Source organism: Rhamphochromis sp. 'chilingali' (genome assembly GCF_963969265.1).
Source record: "Rhamphochromis sp. 'chilingali' genome assembly, chromosome: 10".
NCBI classification, from domain to species: Eukaryota; Metazoa; Chordata; class Actinopteri; order Cichliformes; family Cichlidae; genus Rhamphochromis; species Rhamphochromis sp. 'chilingali'.
In genome coordinates, this window is record NC_137937.1 from 28,352,434 (window position 1) to 28,373,664 (window position 21,231).

General features: G+C 41.5%; 3 protein-coding genes across 4 annotated transcripts; all 3 read left to right on the top strand.

Moving 5' to 3' along the window:
• Positions 1–411: 411 nt before the first annotated feature.
• Positions 412–3,305, top strand: gp1bb (glycoprotein Ib platelet subunit beta). The gene is made up of 2 exons (XM_080894762.1): positions 412–584; positions 1,999–3,305. Exon 2 carries the CDS (start codon positions 2,011–2,013, stop codon positions 2,623–2,625), a length of 615 nt encoding a protein of 204 aa, XP_080750888.1. The 5' UTR covers positions 412–584; positions 1,999–2,010; the 3' UTR covers positions 2,626–3,305.
• Positions 3,306–4,161: 856 nt separating this feature from the next.
• On the top strand, positions 4,162–14,023 carry dhx37 (DEAH (Asp-Glu-Ala-His) box polypeptide 37). Its single transcript, XM_080894711.1, has 27 exons — positions 4,162–4,268; positions 4,448–4,563; positions 4,655–4,824; positions 5,346–5,458; positions 5,565–5,925; positions 6,022–6,170; positions 6,271–6,363; positions 6,478–6,574; positions 6,926–7,039; positions 7,129–7,345; positions 7,637–7,735; positions 7,819–7,889; positions 7,975–8,110; positions 8,198–8,274; positions 8,791–9,023; positions 9,832–9,943; positions 10,032–10,138; positions 10,708–10,896; positions 11,088–11,212; positions 11,502–11,618; positions 11,702–11,874; positions 11,954–12,068; positions 12,413–12,550; positions 12,630–12,724; positions 13,264–13,337; positions 13,469–13,566; positions 13,651–14,023. Exons 2-27 carry the CDS (start codon positions 4,461–4,463, stop codon positions 13,725–13,727), a joined length of 3,453 nt encoding a protein of 1,150 aa, XP_080750837.1. The 5' UTR covers positions 4,162–4,268; positions 4,448–4,460; the 3' UTR covers positions 13,728–14,023.
• A 2,703-nt stretch (positions 14,024–16,726) lies between these two features.
• Positions 16,727–21,142, top strand: ufd1l (ubiquitin recognition factor in ER associated degradation 1; the record flags this gene model as incomplete). Of its 2 annotated transcripts, XM_080894863.1 has the most annotated exons (12): positions 16,727–16,886; positions 17,089–17,221; positions 18,159–18,191; positions 18,277–18,398; positions 18,728–18,858; positions 18,953–19,025; positions 19,140–19,208; positions 19,290–19,358; positions 19,432–19,482; positions 19,572–19,660; positions 20,347–20,431; positions 20,528–21,142. In XM_080894863.1, the coding sequence occupies 12 exons, from the start codon at positions 16,884–16,886 to the stop codon at positions 20,600–20,602; spliced, it is 933 nt and encodes a 310-aa protein (XP_080750989.1). In that variant the 3' UTR covers positions 20,603–21,142. The 2 variants fall into 2 exon arrangements, with proteins under 2 accessions (XP_080750989.1, XP_080750988.1); XM_080894862.1 differs by lacking the exon at positions 16,727–16,886 and having other exon boundaries at positions 17,074–17,221.
• Positions 21,143–21,231: the final 89 nt, after the last annotated feature.

Consider the following 21,231-nt stretch of genomic DNA (forward strand, 5'->3'; position numbering starts at 1 on the left):
CGCTTCCATCTCCCACCTGCACATGCGTACCTAATCACCAGCCAGCTGCCGTTGCTTTCTTGGGCCTGTCTCCTTGCTTTATCCCTCTCTCCTGGCCAAGACCCTCACGCCCCATGTGTCAAGCCTTAAGCCAAGTGCCATTGTAAACATCATCCTTGTGTTAGTTAATAAAACTTTGTTAAACCCTTTCCTCAGCCTCCGCTTTGGGTTCTCTGCATGTGGGTTTGATCTTTGGTACTCAGCCTCCGGCCGTTTTGTGACAAAAACATTTCTAGCCTCATGTGATCTCAATAAAAGGCCGACAATCGATTACTGTGTGAAAATACTCAAACTTTAAAAATAAAGAAAATCTTTTTACAGCTCTTTTTAGAACTTTATTAGGATTTAAATCATCAAAACATAGCGGGTGGCATGTTTTCCACATTGGTGTGCATGTTCTGTGCGTGCATGTGCACAGGCGTGTGCATGCCTGAGCTCATAATTTGACAGCGGTCTTTATCAGTGAGAGCCAGCTGGCAGTAGCACACACTCTGAGAGCAACTGTAAAAAACAGAGTCATCTCCCGAAGACGCGACGCACTGAAGGTAAAAGACTCTCCTCAGACCTTGTTTAGACTTTTCAGGTCTGCTGTGACATCATCAGTTTAATTTATTCCTCTTAAAGTTAAAGTTGATAGTTGATGTAATTACTGTGTTCTGTTTTCATTTACTCTACAGTGTAATGTACTTAGTATAAATGTGTGAAAACAGCAATGGGGTTGTGCAGCTTGTCATCAGCAGGGAGGTGTTTCCTGTAAATGTCAATGCAATTGACTAAAATTATCCAAAATTAATAATTTATCCTGTAAAACGTACAAATTTGTTATTTATGAGTACACATGATGACCTCATTATTACCATATTCTAAACATATGTGGTCATTTTGTATTGTTTATGTGTTAAATTTGTTCAAATAAATTATGCCCTAGTTTTAGATCATGGATACATCACATGCAGTTTTACATGTTTTATAAAGTCTGCATGAAATTTACTGCTAATGTCATATTAATCAGGACAAACTGCTCAAACAATGTATGATCAAATACAAAGCAGATACTGTGACCAGTAAAATGAAAACACCTGCACACATGAATGCATTTTTAGCTACAACAACACAAAACTGCAGCCTCACAACAGAACCGAGACTTTGTGTTTTCTGATCATTTACGTTGAGATATGAGTTTGCAGTGGACACTTGTTTGTGACACACAAACAATGACAGGCAGAGGTAACTCTAGTTTTCGAATCATTATCTCAAAATGTTGAGTTCCTTCTGAGTAAGATCGAGTTTTTAAGACGCAATTTCAAGATATTTAAACCAAAACCTTCCGCACTCATCCACGCCTCGTTTCTGTTACCTTGTGTCCTTTCCTGATTTTCTCTTCACCGATTGGCTCCTGTTTTCTTTTGTCTTTTAACTGAACTCAGTTTGCACACATTATACAAGGACTACACTCCTCCATGGGGCAGCAGCTCAGAGTTTTTTCGGTTCATGTGCGTCTCCTTGTGCAGTTAAATAACCTTTGGTCTGAAGTAAAATAAACCATAAGTACTGATTGCTGGCTCTGTTTTTGCTGATAATCCTTTTCTTTGAACTTCCAAATTACATTTATGTTATATAGAAAAAAAACCCATAAGCTCATGTATGTCTGATTTTTTCCCTCTGGCACTGGTGTGGGCATCAGATCTAAAGATCCATCATCAGTCCAACCCTTTAGATCTGAGCAGCTCTTATGCAGGCTTTACTGCCTTAAGTTAGAAGAGTTTATCTTTTTGCACAATGTGGATTTTTGACTTTTTTTTATGTCAGCGCATGATGAGTTTTGCATAAACACACTAATGATCTTCATGGCTTCAATAATATACAGTGAAGAGATTGTTTCACACGATACATACAAAGGGCAGTTTTACAGTTCACCTCACTCTAATTAACCCTTGATTCCTCCTCTCTCCTCTGCAGTGATTAGGAACCATGAAGGAGTTTCTGCTCATGTGTCTGCTCCTCTTGTTTGGAGGTCAAAGGTCCTCCGCCTGTCCCCATCTCTGCTCCTGTCACGGCAGCCAGGTGGACTGCAGCAGCAGATCTCTCACAGCTTCTTCGCTGCCTTCCAGTTTCTCTGCTGGGACCTCCGAGCTCCGTCTCCACAATAACCTGCTGACCACCCTCCCTAACGGGCTCCTGGACGATCTGACCTCCCTCCGCTCCGTCTCTCTTCACGGTAACCCCTGGGCGTGTGACTGTGGCGTCCTCTATCTGCGAGCCTGGCTGCTGCGCCAACCTGCTGGCAGCACATCACACGTGGGCGTCAACTGCAGCTCCCCACCCAAACTGAGAGGTCGGCTGGTGGCGTATTTAACTGAGCAGGAGGTGCTGGACTCCTGCCACTACTGGTACTGTGACCTGGCTTTGGCCTCGCAGGTGTGTCTGCTTGTATTTGTGGTCGTGCAAGCGGCTCTGCTCGTGGCTCTCGTCTTCTTCCTCAAGAGGTTCGAGAAGGTGTCTAAAGAAGCAAAGAGAATAACAGAGGAGAGCTTTAACCCCGCGGATGGTCAGAGGGAGAACGAGTACATGCCTTTAAAGCCGTGATGTGCGAAGGGCTGATCAGCATTTGAACACCAGGGATGAAACCTCTGTCACTGTGATTTTAAGTTTAGGTGTCAAGTTGAAGGAGTAACCTGAAAATAAATATATTCAGATATGTAGAAACATAAATATATTAAACACACCAAGTTTCAGCTTCGTTTCAGGAGAGAACTCGTGAGGAAGATTTTAGATCTGAAAGGCTTGGATACAGTTTTCCCCCTTTAATTTGTCACATGTCCAGTTGCAGACCACAGTAGACCACTGTAAAATGAACTAAACAAAAACAAAGATTATTTTATCTGAGAGTAAATAAACTAACGTGTTAATAATATCATTGTGTTTGCTCTTTACACGTATCTGATCAAATGATGTATGAAACCTGATTTATCTACAAAATGTTATTTAAAAATCATATTTTATGATTTTTAAATAAAATAATAATCCATGTGTTGTTATTATCTGGATTTAAGCATAATTGAAGACCAAATGAAGGGCAGATATGTTATTTGTATCTGTTTAGGGCAATTTCAAGTTGTTTATTCTTTTGAGCTTTATTTTAGGGCAAATCTCATGATGTCTTTTGCCATTTTGCATTCATACATTGTGTAATTTGTAAGAAAACAAAGCAAAAGAAATTATTCTGATTGATGTTTTGTCATATTTGTGTAACTTTTAAGCACAAAACAAATGGTTTGATTAAATTTTTTTCTAATTGTTTCAAAACATTGTACACTTTTTTCACAATTGTATTACAAATTTCATTGCTTCCTTAGCATCCTTATTTATTATACCAACCCTCTACATGTCCTCTGTCATTACATACATGAACCTCCTCTGAGGTTTTCCGTTTTTCCTCATGCCTGGCTCCATCTTCAGCATCTTTTGTCCAGTATATCCACTATCCCCCCTCTGAATATGTCCAAACCATCTCAGCCATATCTCTCTAACCCTTGTCTCATAATCTCTCAACCTGAGTTGTTCCATCTCTTGTGTTTTTCTCAGTTTCACAGTCTCCAAACCAAAAATCACAGCAGGTCTCACTACCATCTCTTAAACCCTCCCTTTCACTCTTGTTGCTATCCTTCTTTGACAAATACCCCTTGAAACTAGCCTTCACCCTGCGATCTCAACAGAGTCCTCATACACGTCCTGTTTCTCTCTTGGCACCCATGTTTTCTCTAGAGCCACCAAAATACAGCTTTAAAATGTGCCATCAGAAGAACTTCAAATGTGTTACATCACAATTTGGAAGATTTTTGCATTCGTACGTCAAATAAACATCAATCGGACCAAATCATTATCATCAAAATAAGCTTTTTGCCATCTGATATTGGCTGACCCCATAAGACAAAAAGGACCCTTATACGTCATTTAAATGTAAGTATTTTGAGTTGATTAAATAAAAATCAATAAATAAAAAATATTATAGGTTATACAGTTTAGGTTATAAACAATATTTTTAGTTAGGATCACTAAACAACGGGACGTCGAACTTTTTCTATAGCGGAACGTTCCTACGGAGTCAAATTTTAGCGACGGACCGGTTTGGTTGATGAACACTTAAATGTTTACACGTGAGGTTAGTGCACTGCTTCAGTTTTTGGATCCAGGTGTTTAAAGTCAAATGCAGCTGTTCAGATAAGAAGGTTTGTATTTGGAGGTGTTCACAAACTTTTAATCGGTTCTGTTAATAACAATTTTAGGCTAACGATAAAGTTACCTTGTTAGCTGTCGATGTTTAGCAAGCAGTGTTTCAGACTTTTTTGGTCTTTCTCATTATAACCGGTGGCTTTGGGTTCATAGCTTTTTATTCACTGACCTACAGACTTAAGTTTAAAATGGGAAAACTAAGGAAAAAACACAACTGGAAGGGGCGACAGCAAAGTGACCCTCCGCCATCTGCAGATGAAGAGAAGACAGAAGTTGTTGTGGAACTCAAAGGTAGCAGGAAAACATCAAGAGGAGAAAACATCTTTGACATTTTGCATGTCGTGCATTCTGTGACCCTGACTCTTCTGTTTGTATAAATCAGATGGGTCCATACTGAAAGGTGTAGATAAGAGCAACGCCTTGGTCCTCCCATCCAGCAAATCCAAGAAGAATAAATCCTCGCTGCCACCAATCTCCAAGAAGAAGCCCCTCACCAAGAAGCAGAAGAAGGAGCTGCAGAAGGTCCTGGAGCGCAAGGAGAAGAAAGCTCAGGTTAGGAATCTTCGTACGTTTAGTTCTCTGTGAGGTTTTTCTATTTCATGTCGACATTAATAACTAGACTGATTACTTTAGTGACAGTGATCCATTGTTTCTAAAGTCCTGAAAGAAAGTTAATGATTTGGTTTTTAAAATGATCAAAGTGAAGTCAAAGTTGATCCTGAAGATGTGAAAATGTTTGATTTTCCTCAGTAAAGTGGAGCAGATATGTGTTATGTGCCGATAAGTACTCTGACTCTAGATATAGAAGCTGAGTATTGAGCACAGTACGATGTTGTCCTTATATTTACTGTAGCTTGTAGCTTAGCTTGTTCTCTAAAGTAATTTGAGCTATATGCTTGAAAGATTTGAATCAGGTGAAAGTTTGTTGTTATCGTTGTTTTGTTATCAGCACTGAAACATGGATGTTTTTATTGTGTTGTAGTGATATTTTATATTACTCTCTGCTCTTTGAGGGCTGAATTTTAACAGTCAAGCTCACATGCCGTTTACATGTTGCTCTCTCTTCTGTCCAGAGAGCAGAGATCCTGGCCAAACTGGCTGAGGTGCAGCTTCCAGAATCCGAACTGAAGCTGCTGTACACCACTTCCAAACTGGGAACAGGAGAAAAGCTCTACCAGGCTAAACGGTAAGAGCACAACACAACGTGTTAATCAAGACGGAGAACATGTGTGATTGTTTCTCGATGGAGAAGGTGGAGTAAAAGCATCTTGTCTTCTTTTTTTTTTATTCAGGTCAGCAGATGAAGTAAAGAATGAAGACTCTGGCCCAAAGATCAGCAGCGTCAGCGGAGCAAACAGGAAGAGAAAATGGGAGGAAGATGATGATGATGAAGAAGAACAAAAGGCAGAAGAGAGCAGTGATGTGGACACATCATCTGATGAGGATGAAGATGAGCAGGAGGATGAAGTTAGTAACACCACAGATATGAGTGAATGTAAGGAAACCAGCTCTGTCTGTCAGGAGACCAAACATGAAGTGAAGGTGGAGCAAGATGGAGAGAAAGAGAAGAAGATTTCAGATCAGGAGAAAGTTCAGAAGAAGCCGTCTGAACCAGCTATTTTCATTCCTGTTGATAGATCACCAGAAGTACAGGTGAGCACCTGAGACCGTAAAAGCATCCTGCAAACTAGAACTTAGAAAGGTGTTTTTGTGCATTTTCATCAATTCTGCATTACGATGATGCTGCAGGAGGCTCGTCTAAAGCTGCCCGTTCTGGCAGAGGAGCAGGTCATCATGGAGGCCGTGAGAGAAAATCCCAGTATCGTCATCTGTGGAGAGACGGGGAGTGGAAAAACCACTCAGGTGCCTCAGTTTCTGTATGAAGCCGGCTATGCCAGGTAGTTTGTCCAGTTTATGGTGTTGCCTTTGTAAATGTTTCATTGGAGGAAAAAAAGTGTGTGTAGTTCGCGTCATCCTGCTCACTCTTGATTCCTGCAGTGGCGGGAGGATGATCGGCATCACAGAGCCGAGGAGAGTAGCAGCAGTGAGCATGTCCCACAGAGTGGCCAAAGAGATGAACCTGCCCACACAGTAAATTAACCATTCTGTGTTCAGAGTAATTAAAAAAAACAAAACAAAACAAAACATACAGTTTAAAAGTATAACTTTGTGTTGTTAATTATATGTTTGTGTGTCTGTTATCAGGGTTGTGTCGTACCAGATTCGATACGAAGGGAACGTGACGAGTGACACAAAGATAAAGTTCATGACAGACGGTGTTCTGCTGAAGGAGATTCAGAAGGTATCATCTGCTTTCTACTGGGTCACCTAATAAATAATATGACAACAGGATGGAGGTGGAGGATCAGCCAGGTGGATGACTCGGCCTTTTTCATTTTTCACAAACGATTTCATCAGTTTGGACCAATTAAATCAGTTCTAATGAGGAAAGTTAATGCCTCACTTCCATGTTATTTGTATTAACCAGTAGTAACAAATAGTTTTTGAATTGTGTTCTGAATTAAAGGTCAAAAAATATTTGCAGTATGTTATTTTTCCCCATCTTTGAAGAAGCAGTAAAGGGATAAACAAGCATGGATTTAGTGTTACTTCAATTGTCTCCAGTTTTGTCACAGACTATTTTGTGTTGCAGGATTTTCTGCTCCAGAAATACAGCGCAATCATCATCGACGAAGCACACGAAAGGAGCGTCTACACCGACATCCTCATCGGATTATTGTCTCGTATCGTCCCCCTCAGAAACAAGGTGGGAATATCTTAACGTTTCCAATTTACGGGAAAAAAAGGGGGTTGTTTCTATAAAAACCTCTCCGTTTCTCCTCCATCTGTCTGCAGAAAGGTATGCCTATGAAGCTCCTGATCATGTCCGCTACTCTGCGGGTTGAAGACTTCACAGAAAACCAGCGGCTGTTTCGGACGCCTCCTCCCGTCATCAAGGTGGATGCTCGTCAGTTCCCGGTAACTATCCACTTCAACAAACGCACCCCGCTGGAGGATTACACTGGAGAGGCTTTTCACAAGACCTGCAAAATCCACCGGATGCTGCCTCCAGGTAGGTTTTAGAGTTTATATTTATTTACTACAAAAAGTGGTGAACAAAGAGGGGGATTTTGATGAAAGTAAAACTGAGGATATGGGTGATGGGGCGCCTCTTTAAGGGGCTGACCATGCGACTCACGTAAGGCCATCTCAAAGCCCTGGGTTCAAATCTACCCAAGGTGGTTTTCTGTATTTGCCTGTAAAAATGACTTGTGGTGTGTCTCATTCGGGTAAACTGCAGTTAGAGTTCAGTCTTTCCACAGATACAGTCTCCACTTCTTTTATAACATGTTTTGCATTTTAGGTGGTATCCTGGTGTTTCTGACTGGTCAGGCTGAAGTTCACAGTCTCTGCAGAAGACTGAGGAAAGCTTTCCCCTTCAGGAAGGGTGACACAGCTACAGGTGAGCGGTTGGCCTCCTCACACTCTGACGTATATCTGAGCTGGGACTGTGGTTCTGTGTATTTACTTGAGTTTTGTATCCAGCTGAAGATGAGGAAGCCGAAACCTCAGAGGCAATGAGGAAGTTCAAAAAGGCCAAACAGAAGAAGACTGTTGTAAGTAAACTTTTTAAAAAATATATTCTGTCCACCTCAGTCCTCAACAGATATTGAACAGAAGTGTTTTAACTGTTGTCTCCAGTCTCTACCCCGAATCGACTTGGATAACTACTCCGCCCTGCCAGTGGATGAAGGTGATGAGGACAGAGAGGCGGGGATCGGAGACGAGGAGGATGGAGACTCCGATCTTGACCTTGGAGATGATCCTGCTGATGCAGGTAAGCCACTCTCCATAAATCTCCAGTCCAGGTGGATGCGTTTCAGATGAGCAACATTACAAATTCTGCCCTGTTTCCTCTCCGTAGAGGAAAAGGCGGACGCGTCCATACCGCTCTATGTCCTCCCACTCTACTCTCTGCTGGCCCCAGAGCAGCAGGCTAAGGTGAGATTAATATCTTATCACAGAACAAACTGATAAAAAAAAAAATCATACATGACAAGAGAAGTGCCGGTGCTTGTGCGATAAAGTAAAATAAACGTTTTGGTTTTGCTTCTGATCAGTCAGACTCATCATAAAACAATACTTTAAAGAAATCTTTACTTCCCAGCAGATTTCTGTAGTTTTATTTTGAACTGAGTTTAAAATTTAAAGTCTAAACTTTCTGATTTAAAGTGCATGTCACTATAATTTCTAATAGCAGCCACTCAGTAGCTTCTGCTTTTAGTAAATAGCCATCACAGTTTTATTTATAGTGTAGGGATAAGTGCTTTTTGCTCATTTGGTTTATGTGCAAAATGAAGGGTTTAGGAAAACTAAAAGCTCCAGTTTACTGACTTTTCTAAACAAAATGTAGCTTTATACACCCTTTGAGTTCTTTTTCAGACTTTTTTCAGTAGTTTTGGAGTCACATGATGCTTTTATGATGACATCATGTATATGCGTTCTTTTTGGCTGCAGGTGTTCAGGCCTCCTCCTCCCGGCACTCGTCTTTGTGTCATCGCCACCAACGTGGCAGAGACGTCTTTGACCATTCCCGGGATCAAGTATGTGGTGGACTGCGGTCGAGTTAAGAAGCGTTTCTACGACAAAGTGACCGGAGTGTCTTCCTTTAAAGTCACATGGACCTCACAGGCTTCAGCCAATCAGAGGGCTGGCAGAGCGGGACGAACCGAGCCAGGACACTGCTACCGGTCAGTGCTGTTAAACTACATAACCCTAAAACCCTAATTAGAGAGGGTTGTTTTGTTTTTTGGTTGTTTTGTTTTTTTTACACAACAAGGATTTTCACCGGCGGGAATGAGGATCAGCACCTCCAAATCTCAGGCCATGGTTCTCAGCCGGAAAAGGGTGGAGTGCCCACTCTGGGTCGGGGATGAGTTCCTGCCCCAAGTGGAGGAGTTCAAGTATCTCGAGTTCTTGTTTGCGAGTGATGGGAGAAGGGAGCCGGAGATCACAGACGGATTGGTGCTGCGGCTGCAGTGAAGCGGACGGTCCGTCGTGGTGAAGAGGGAGCTGAGTGTAAAAGTGAAGCTCTCAATTTACCGGTTGATCTACGTCCCTACCCTCACCTATGGCCACGAGTTGTGGGTAGTGACCGAAAGAACGAGATCGCGGATACAAGCGGCGGAAATGGGCTTCCTCCAAAGGGTGGCTGGCCTCTCCCTTAGAGATAGGGTGAGAAGTTCAGCCATCTGGGAGGGGCTCAGAGTAGAGCCGCTGCTGCTCCACATCGAAAGGAGCCAGCTGAGGTGGTTCGGGAATCTGACAAGGATGCCCCCTGGGTGCCTCCTGGGGTTTTTGTTCCGGGCATGTCCCACCAGGAGGAGGCCCCGGGGCAGACCCAGGACACACTGGAGAGATTATATCTCTCGGCTGGCCTGGAAACGCCTTGGTGTTCCCCCGGATAAGCTGGAGGAGGTGGCTGGCCCTGGATAAAGCGGAAGAAGATGGATGGATAGATGGATGGATTTTCACCACAGTTTCTCCTTGTTTCTGCAGGTTGTACTCCTCTGCAGTGTTTGGAGACTTCGCTTTGTTCTCAGAGGCGGAGATCACTCGCAGGCCTGTGGAGGACCTGGTTTTACAGATGAAAGATCTCAACATAGAAAAAGTCAGTAAAATCTGAAATGCTGTCTTAAAGGGGAACAAAATTGTGATAGCAGGGTTTTAACCAGAGTCATATTTTGTGTTTTCTGCAGGTGGTCAATTTTCCTTTTCCCACACCTCCCTCTACTGAGGTTCTTGTTGCAGCAGAGCAGTTATTAGTGTCGCTGGGAGCTCTGGAAGAGCCTCCGTGTACTGGAAGGTAAATTTTTACTGTTCCATTTAAGTGTAATTGATGAGTCCCCTTTTTTTCTTAGAACACAAAATATATTTATTAAAAGGGTGGTTTTACTTCAAAGATGGCTCCTGCATAGAGACATGGAAAAAATTAAAATGAAATCTATACTGGGCAGAATCCTGCAGGTATTGATATTGTACGTTTCAGTTTACTTTCATGCGTTTTTAGCTCCTAGCTGGTGGCTAGCCTTCAATGTTGTTTAAATGGACACTTGAGCATTATCAGGATTTCTGCTTTAATAAAAGCATAAAATTCAGTTTAATTCAGTTTTATTTAAATCAAATCACAACAACCGTCGCCTCAAGAAACTCTAAATTGTAAGGAAAAGCCTGTGTGTATATTGTGAGAGAAAACCCCAACAATCACACAACCGCCTTATAGCAAGCGCTTGGCAACAGTGGGAAAGAAAAACTCCCTTTTAACAGGAAGAAACTTTCTTGAACACACTGAGTAATCACTCACTACAGTTTAGAAAAAGTGAAAAGGTATAAAACAGTCTTGTGCAAACTTGTAAACTGTTTATTTCTTATAAGGTTGAAAGACATGCAGCGAGCGAAGCTGAGCTGTCCCATCACCCCTCTGGGCAGAGCGATGGCGTCGTTCCCCGTGGCGCCGCGTTACGCTAAAATGTTAGCGCTCGGGAAGCAGCAGGATTGTCTGCCATACGTCATCGCTGTGGTAGCAGCCATGACAGTTCGGGAAATTTTTGAAGACCTCGACAGGTGAGAAAAGTGTAAAAATTGATGCTTTGGAGGAGCAGATCACCACATATAGATGAGACTAACTTTAAATGTAGGATGAAATCTTGAAATACCCTTCAAGCTCAGTCTGTTTTCGAGCCGTATATATATGATTTTTTATTTATTTTTAATAGCTATAATTTTTTTTCCTTTTCCTCTGTTTCTCTCCTCAGACCTGCTCGTAGTGAAGATGAGAGCTCCAAGCTCAACCAACGTCGAGCTCGGCTGACCCAAATGAGGAGGTTGTGGGCTGGGCAAGGAGCCTCGCTCCTGCTGGGGGACCTCATGATTATGCTGGGTGAGCTTACTCTTTGTTCAAGTTGCACTAGTGGTCAGTATTGTACAACAGTGTTTTAGGCAGTCTGTTAGATTGCATGCTTAGTGTGTTGTATGGCTCCAAAACCATAAATTTCTTAAAGGTTTTAGCAACAAGCCGAATTTTGAGGTGAAGCTGAAACAGCAGGAGGCTCTTCATTAGAATAATTTTTACAGAGACAGATTTAACTGGGGTCCATGAAGCCTTTTAAAAAAAATGTACTGCTTGAATATATTACATATGTTAATAACTTGCATTCCTGTGTCTCCAGGTGCTGTTGGTGCTTGTGAATTTGCTGGCTGCACTCCCAGGTTTTGTGAGAACAGTGGGCTGAGGTATAAAGCTATGGTGGAGATCAGAAAGCTCAGAGGACAACTTACCAATGCAGGTACATGCACACAGCAAACTCAGATAATCAACATGTCTGCCTCTGAAACACAGCTGCAAGTCATTTTTCTTCCCTCCTCCCAGTGAACGCTGTGTGTCCAGAGGTGGGGGTCTTTGTGGATCCCAAGATGACTCCACCGACGGAGCACCAGGTGGTTTGCTTGCGGCAGATTGTTCTGGCAGGTCTCGGAGATCATCTTGCGAGGCGTGCCCAGGGAGAGGATTTGGTGGACCCGAAATGGAAGAATGCATACAAGGTCTGTAATTGAACATTAGAAGTATATACTGTGTTATGGGTCTCTTCACATCCTCATCTTTATCCATTTTTGCTCATAGACGCCACTTATGGATGAGCCGGTGTTCATTCATCCAAATTCTGCGTTGTTCAAAACGCTGCCAGAGTTTGTGGTCTACCAGGAGGTCATGGAGACCAGCAAGATGTACATGAGAGGTAAATGAGACTGAAAGGGAATAAAATCACATGTGTCCTCTTAATTCATGTAGAACTGACTGCCCGGATGTGTCTGATTCCTACGTGTGTGACAACTTTTTATAGTTGAATATATAAAAGGGACTACCTTGTGATTAAAAGGTTGTTACTGCATGAATCTGCAGGTCCATCTTTTATAGTCTGTGGCACAGTCCTGATTGTATGGCTGCTTACATGCTTGTTTTTAATCATTTTTACCTATTTTCTAAATATCTTCCTTCTTTAATCCCTAATTAAAGGACAAAGTGGCGCTGGGTTACTGAAACAAGATTTGCAGACTGATGCCTTTCCTTTATTCCTGTCAGGTGTTTCAGCTGTTGAAGCAGAGTGGGTCCCACAGTTTCTCCCACAGTACTGTCACTTTGGCTCTCCGCTAGAGTCACCGTCCCCGTGGTTCTGTTCTTCTACCGGCACCATCAGATGCCACCGTTCAAGCACCTTCTGTGAGTTCTCCACAGCCGAGCACTAGAGCTGAAACCTCTTTCTGCCTACAGTGGATTAACTGCTGTGTTCCTCCTGTAGTCCGTGTGGGTTGGCAGTTGCCTGCAGTGGAGATGGAGTATCCAGAGGGCCTGGAGCGCTACAAGCTGTTTGCCAAGTTTCTTCTGGAGGGACAGGTACTGGTTTTTGTTTATCCTGAGCAATCCTTCCTGTAGTTCATCCATCCATTTTCTTCCGCTTATCCGGGGCCGGGTCGCGAGGGCAGCAGCCTAAGTAGAGAAGCCAGACATCTCCCCCGCCACCTCCTCCAGCTTATCCGGCGGAACACCAAGGCGTTCCCAGGCTAGCCGAGAGATATAATCTCTCCTGGTTCTGCCCGGTTTCGTCCTCCTGGTGGGACATGCTTTACTCTGAACCCCTCCCAGATGGCTGAACTCCTCAGCATATCTCTAAGAGGGAGGCCGGCCACCCTTCTAAGAAAGCTAATTTCTGCCGCTTGTATCCACAATCTCGTTCTTTCAGTCACTACCCAAAGTTTGTGATCATAGGTGAGGATAGGGACGTAAATCCATTTGGTTTGCATAATTATCCTTGTGACAAAAACGGTAATAGATCAATTAAAAACACGGGAAACCTTGCAAGGGTTGCACAATTAATAAACCTGCCAGGAGCAGTTATCTCACTCACTGTAATGTGTACTTTGTATGGTTAACAGGTTTGTCCTGCACTAAAGAAACACAGCAGTCACCTGCTCTCAAACCCCTCCATCATGCTGAAAACATGGGCAAAGTAAGTTGGTGCTCTCACACACACTTTTAATCCCTTTTTACTGCATTTCTTAATTCATTTACTCCATAAACCAGCGCATCTCGAGGAGTTTTTTTTTTTTCCTCTTACTGTCACGTCTTTGCTGTTTTTAGGTTGCAGCCCAGGACAGAGGCTTTCCTGGGAGTACTGGTGTCAAAGAAAGTTGACTGCAGAGATGCACTCCACTCTGTCTGGAAGACTGAAGAGAAATGTAAGCATTAATGTTGTTAGTTTGCTTCTGATTTGGTTAGTTGTTTTGTCATCTAATTGTAGAATTTTTTTTCTCCTCCTCCAGTTCTGCTTACTGCATACTGCCAGTGGTTACCTGAATCTGTGCACCAGGAAGTAGCTAAAAGTTGGCCTCCTCTATAAAAGCCTGCGTCTAAACAACCGAGATAATACAACAGACTCTTGACCGGAGACATCACATGGAGCTACATTTTGGCAGAGCCTAAATCTTTTGACTGTGGTGTCTGTTTTTTATGGTTAATCAAAGGGTGTTTACAATATCACAACACTGCCTTAGTATTAGTTTTATATTTTATTTACTGTACCACTTGTAAAGAAGATATACAGGCACAGTTGAAATGTCTTTTAACTTGTAATCAGTGTGCTGCTGTTTATGTGTCTGATTTGGTCTTCATAAGACTTATAAACACTGACTGTGAGAGGCTGGCATTTGACCTTTTTTCATGCTTATTAATACGTGTGCTTGAAGGTTAAAGGTCAACTGAACCAATTTTGCACTGTATGGCATTTTATTTGTCATGAGGATTATTACCAGCTTATGAAGAAAATAAGACTTGATGTCAGCTTGGGCTACTCTAACTCTAGGATGGAGTCAGAGTCAACAAACTGTTAAAGCAAGTGGATGTTTACTAGGTGGGAGTGGTTGAGAATGAAAGCGCTGAATAAGCTTTGTGTAAAATAACTTGAAAAAAAGAGCACTACCAGGGGTGGATCTAGAAGGGTGGCGTGGGGTGGCATGTGCCACCCTAAAATGTTCCCTTGCCACCTTAACTGCCACCCTAGTTTTGTATATGACAGTGTTTATTAAAATAAGACAACATTAACACTTTGAGCCTAGCTACAGTTAACCCTGAATATAAATTCTAAAAGTGAATATATTGCATAGTGTTACCCTCCTCCCACTCACCATTAACAAATGGTTCAGCCCAAAGTGCAGACCGGCTTTTTTTCTTGTTGTCAGTAGGAAGCGATGCCTATGACTGTGCCAGAGCACATTTTAAATCAACACCATGGGCATTTCAGATTTTACACAAAAAAAAACCAACAGTGTGAAACTTAATAATAATAATAATAATGGATTGGATTTATATAGCGCTTTTCAAGGCACCCAAAGCACTTTACAATGCCACTATTCATTCACTCTCACATTCACACACTGGTGGAGGCAAGCTACGGTTGTAGCCACAGCTGCCCTGGGGCAGACTGACAGAAGCGAGGCTGCCATATCACGCCATTGGCCCCTCTGGCCAACACCAGTAGGCGGTAGGGTAAAGTGTCTTGCCCAAGGACACAACGACCAGGACAGAGAGCCCGGGGATCGAACTTAAGTAAGACTTGTGTTTGTGTTGCTTTCTGGATTTTATACTTATTGAGCTACATATTTATTAATTATGCAGGCTATAAAGTACATAAATGATAAATGGCCTGTATTTGTATAGCGCTTTTACTAGTCCCGCCTAGGGACCCCAAAGTGCTTTACACACCCAGTCATCCACCCATTCACACACTGGTGGAGGCAAGCTACAGTTGTAGCCACAGCTGCCCTGGGGCAGACTGACAGAAGCGAGGCTGCTATATCGCACCATCGACCCTTCTGGCCAACACCAGTAGGCAGTAGGTGAAGTGTCTTGCCCAAGGACACAACGACCGAAACTGTCCGAGCCGGGGCTCGAACCAGCAACCTTCCGATTACAAGGCGAACTCCTAACTCTTGAGCCATGGTCGTCCCACATAACATCAAAATTCACATATTTTATCTAATGGAAATCTTCAACTATGTGGGCTACAGAAAATAATTAAGTTATAGACGATATTTATATGAAATATATGTATACTTAGTGCATTTGAATCATTTTAACCATATGTAACACCTGCATATGTTTTTTTAAAGGCTTTGATTTTGCCACCCCATTTGATTTCCATGCTACCCTAACAAAATTTCTCTCACCCTGAGTGCTACAGATGTGATGTTTGCTTAGAGAGTGTTGATGGAGAAGTATAAAGGTCAGGAGTTGCATTGTGTCAGTTGTGCATTGTGTGTGTGGAGCGAGAGAAAGCATAAGGAACTGTAGTCAGGTATACCAGAGAACTACGTGAGGGTGGAGCAGGACATGTATGAAGGCAGTGAGACAGTTTTGAAGGTCTTTGTAATAGTTACAAAGTAGCACAGGAACAGAGCCGGAGGGAGAAAGAGAGCCAGGGACAACAATCATCCACAACTATTTTCAGTTGTGGATGATAAAGGATTCAGAAAGTTTATTCATGCATGCCCATATGACAGAGAATATGCATCTTCTTTTTGTTTTCATATTTTAATTTATATTTAATTGTGTTGTGGTTTGAAGAGTTTTGTGTTGTTTCACTTTAAATTTGTTTAATAAAAGGAAAAAGCTGGAAATTTAAATAGTTAAAAGTTGAAATGTGAATAGCTGGTTTTTGTATTATATGATTTATTTATTACATTTTATGTGGAGTGAATAAATAAAAGTATTTTTACGGTGGCCCCTAGAGACAAAGCACGTACAAACTTCAAAACACGTATGAACTCTGAAGCACGTAAAAACTGCTCCAGTGCTCCAGAATGCTAGGCGCAGTGTTGAGCTTTTGTTACCTAGTCGCTACACAAGCCAGCAAGTACCAATGACCTGATTTGGTGTGTGGTAATAACAGGTAAATGAACTTTTTTTTTTTTAATTATTTGAATATATATGAGTGCTTGTGTATAAATACACAAACCATACACATATGCTTTCAATTGTGTAATTTAAGTGATCTAGATAGCTCTGTTTTGGACATTCAGTTAACTCTAGGAATGTGTTTTGGAGTTTGTACGTGCTTTTTGGAGTTTGTATGTGCTTTGTCTCTAGGGGCCACCACATATATTTATATATAAACATATATAAATAAAACCACTTTTTTTTACATTAGTAATTCCTTTTGTGCATAATTTTATATTATTGTTAATAATAAATTAATTAAAGCAACAAAACAACCTGAAGAGCCGGTTGGGAGCCGAAAGAGCCGGTTCGGAGCCGAAAGAGCCGGCTCTTTTTAGTGAGCCAAAACGAAAGAGTCGGTTCTCTAAAAAGATCCGGAAATCCCATCACTAGTGGCCTTTCGCACATGCGTGGTACCGATCGGGTTTCCGGTACGGATCTGGTAGTGACTACAATTTCAGTTGTTTACAACGTTGGAAATTGTAAATTTTTCTGTAAATTAGAAAACTGAAGCAAACATCATTAAGCGGGCGTTTAGCAGCGAGGAACAGAAACAGTCAACATGGTGAGCACTGTGGTTTTTCTCGCCGGTGACGTTGTATCAAAACAAATCGTAGTTGCTCCAGTTTTAGTTAGCTAGCGGCTAGCAACAGGACTACAGCACAGCATAAAGATTCCCTGTCCTGAACAATTAAATTGTTATCTATTTGCTCTGAAGTATACACGTGACCTGAGTTTGACTGACAATCCTGATGTTTGTTCCACAGTTTTCCTTCCATGTGTTTGACCACCAGTTGGCCCGGGGCTTTCAGAACCGCTTCTCCACTCAGTACCGATGCTATTCGGTGTCCATGCTGGCTGGACCCAACGACCGCTCCGATGTTGAGAAAGGAGGCAAAAGTGAGTCTCATTAAAAGAATGGTCATGTTGGTTCAGACAGTCACTCAGTTCAAGGTTTCTGAACAAAAGATATTGAAGTACAGTATTTTCTCCCATACCACTCGTTCAAATCAAAGTATGTATGGGTGAAGAATTAAATGAAGACCTTAATCTTTGACCTTTGCAAATGCAGGATCTGGTGATTCTGTTTTGCTTGTTGGCATAGTTTGGGTCCACTGTTGCTTTTTAGAGGGAAAGGTCACTAGAAACCAATTTGCTCTGACTGATCACTTTTATCTTGTGATCAAACATTTTAATCCTGATGGGAGAAAATGAAACTCCCATCCTTAATCCTCAAGAGGTCACTATGAACATGTTGTTTTAGTTCAGTATGCTAGACAGTGCTCTCCACCATCAATATTAAAATATCAAAAAAGGGAATGTGTTTTGGAAGATTGGTGCATCATCAGTCCTCTACATTTCAGAGACTGGGGGAAATGAGTTTCCTTTGTAGGGTGTCTAGGCTCTCATTTAGAGATAAGGTGGGGAACTTAGTCATTGGGAAGGACCTCAGGGTAGGCCTTCTACTTCATCACATCAGTTTAGGTCGTTCATAGAGTTTGATGAGCAATGGTGTGATGTATGGCAGATTTACATGTAGCTAATTTTCTGCATTCACCACTGTATTGGGGGTGTAATCTGTGCCAACATCCACATGGTGTAACCAGCTCCCTTGTCCAAACATACATCCAGTACCGCAAACATATCTGAAGTTATTTAACTATTTATTGCTTTGTGGTACTTGTTAGAAAACACAACTGTAAAAAAAATATCCTCAAAATGTCCAAGTTTATGTTAGTATGTATAAGGTGAAAGTTACATATCATATTTCTTTATATTTATTTTATGAAAACACATATTTTCCTTAAAATAACTGTTATTTTTCTTTTCTTTTCAGTAATAATGCCACCTTCTGCTCTCGACCAGCTCAGTAAGCGCATGTTAATTCAAAACCTTCTTACTAAATGTCCTTTTTACATCCTGTTTTTAGCATTGCTCTATATTCCTCTGTTCAGGCAGGCTTAACATTACCTATCCAATGCTGTTCAAGCTGACCAACAAGAACTCAGACAGAATGACACACTGTGGTGTCCTGGAGTTTGTGGCAGACGAGGGAATCTGTTACCTGCCTCACTGGGTGAGAAACAGTAATGAGTGTCTCGTGTCAGCAGTGGAGGAGCACTTACATATTCTTCTTGTGTGGAAGTGGATAACAATGTTTTAGAAGTATGGGTTTAAAAATTCAAATTTGTTGGTATACTCCAGCTTCCTTCCACAGTGAAAGTATTTGCATGTTAGGTTAATTGGTGATTCTGGTTGTCTGTCTCTGTGTCTTAGCCCTGTGATGGTGACCTGTCTAGAGTGTACCCCGCCTTGCACTCTTTCCCCCATGACCTGATAGATGGATGGAAATAGAAAAAAAAAAATAAGGCTGGAGTGACATTTGCTGTATTTTGTTCACTGCAGATGATGCAGAATCTCCTGTTAGAGGAAGGCGGTCTTGTTCAAGTGGAAAGTGTTAACCTCATGGTGGCCACTTACTCAAAGTTCCAGCCTCAGAGCCCCGACTTCCTGGACATTACAAACCCCAAGGCAGTGTAAGGAGTACAGGCTGAAATGTTTATTTCAACTTTAAATTTTTATTTTTTTGACACTTCATGTTTTAACATAAGTGGTTAACATTCATTACAGACTGGAGAACGCACTGAGAAACTTTGCATGCTTGACAACTGGTGATGTCATAGCCATTAACTACAACGAAAAGGTGAATCAGTTTCTTTAAGTCATTGTTGGGATTATATGTGACCAAGGGTTGTTCTTGGAGAGTTTCCTGGAAGATTAAACATAAAAATGCCATCTGGTAATCTGTGGGTTTCAGATATATGAGCTGCGAGTCATGGAGACCAAACCAGATAAAGCAGTATCCATCATCGAGTGTGATATGAATGTAAGATCCTGGACTTCACCACAGTCACAGTGAATTGTTCTGTTGCTTTATTCGCTCACGTGCTGTTACTTTGCTGTTCAGGTGGATTTTGATGCTCCCTTGGGTTACAAAGAGCCTGAACGACGGCCTAATCACCAGGATGAACCGATAGTAAGGAGCAAACCATCGTGGTAACTGTACGTTTTCTCCTTTGAACAATGTAATAAAACTGTTTTTCTGACAGGAGGAAGAAACAGATCCCAGCAGTTACGCTGACATGGACACAGGCTTCAGAGTGAGTTCAAGTTAATGTGTACTTACTGCTACTAAAAGTACTTGAATAACATAATCTGATTTAATCTCTAATCTGTGCTTTATTTTCAGGCTTTCACCGGTTCTGGTAATCGTTTGGATGGTAAAACTAAAGGGATTGAACCCAGCCCTGCTCCCCTTGCCCCAAGTGACATTAAAAGGTGAAAAGATGTTGTTTCTTACACATTCCCATAAAAATAACTCAACTGTTAAGTGGCCTAACAGACAAGCTATTTTTACAGGGAATGTTACACCTTTATTTAACAGCGTATTGCAAATTGATGAGGAGAGGGATGACAGTCAACTCAAACTGCTGTTCAGTATATGAAAGCCCCCAAGCAGGAGCTATTATATCTATTAGGCTATGTTAGATATCTCAGACTTGAGTTGAGACATAGAATGTGACACCTTGAGGCACATGAGTTTGTCACGTGATATATTTAAATAAAGTTCTGAGCAGTTTATGTATTTTTTATCCTTCATAAAAACAGAGAGGAATACCGGATTTATGCTCTAAGGCAACTGGGTACCTTGGTCTTAACCCTGAAGCCTAAAGCCTGAACCATAACAGAATTGTCAGAAAATTCTTTGCTTACCTTTTTTTAAAAAATAAAAAAAAATTGGAGTGGTTATTGAACTTTCTGAATGGTCCACACGGCGTTGCACATCTGTGGTGAGTCTTTGTCTCTACAAAGATGTACTGAACACCAACGAAGTATAAAATATAGCGATGTAACTATACATTGGTGTTGTCCCACATATTTTTTTAAAGCTGTGACAGCACACAGCCACACCACGCAGACAATGGTTTTCCAAGCTGTTGTGTGTCTAATGTTTCGTCACACAGAGGGATTCCCAACTATGACTTCAAAATTGGCAGGATTACCTTCATTCGAAACTCCAGACCTCTGCCCAGGAAAATTGTGGATGATGTAAGTAATGCAAACAGTTCTCTTTCCTGGCTATTTTTAAAGTCCTACATTTAGTTCTCAAGCCATATTTTTCAATTTTCTTCTGAATCTTCTCAGGATGATGCCATAAACAGATTCATCGCCTTCTCTGGACAAGGGCAGTCACTACGCAAGAAGGGCCGAAAACCTTGAAGAGTTACAAACGAGGAGTCTGACTCATGTGCACAGAGCTAGCTTATTCTTTTCACCTTCAGCAGCAAAGTAAAATATTGGTTTTCAGATGCGTTGGTTTTGCCCCTCTGCCCCTTTTTAAATGGAGGTTTTGCTGTTGATTATAGCGTGTAATTAAAAGTCTGACAGTAATATTTTGCTCAAAAGAATCTGAGCAGCCTAAAATACTGTCTGCTCTAATTTGGTATTCACAAATTCAGAGTGACTGATTTTCTGCCAATATCTTATCAAGAACATGAAAAAATGAAAGCAAACATCTTTCTTATATCAGATTGAATGACCTCTGACTCTGCGCAGACCCATCTTTTCCATAATTCTTTTTTTATTTTTACAATCCACTTTAAAATGGCTGTTATCCACAATCCCAGTGTTACTGTAAAATGGGAGCTTTTTGTTTTGATTATACTAAGAAAATTTTTATGTTTGAGGGTTTTTTCCCAGACTTTTAGGAATTTTTTCTTTTGCTTTATTTATCAACAAATAAAATTGTTTTGAAATGAATTACACTCAGACCTATTTTTGAGGTATTATGCTCTTTCTGTGACATCACCTGAGTTGAGTATTTATATTCGAAGAAGATGATCATTGGA

What these genes read in the sequence shown, in the direction of transcription:
- gp1bb (XM_080894762.1), top strand. Translation starts at nt 2,011, where the DNA reads ATGAAGGAGTTTCTGCTCATGTGTCTGCTCCTCTTGTTTGGAGGTCAA.
- dhx37 (XM_080894711.1), top strand. Translation starts at nt 4,461, where the DNA reads ATGGGAAAACTAAGGAAAAAACACAACTGGAAGGGGCGACAGCAAAGT. An exon ending in AAGCTCTACCAGGCTAAACG is followed by an intron (nt 5,459 to 5,564) that starts GTAAGAGCACAA and finishes TTTTTTATTCAG; the next exon opens with GTCAGCAGATGAAGTAAAGA. An exon ending in ATTTTTGAAGACCTCGACAG is followed by an intron (nt 10,897 to 11,087) that starts GTGAGAAAAGTG and finishes TTCTCTCCTCAG; the next exon opens with ACCTGCTCGTAGTGAAGATG.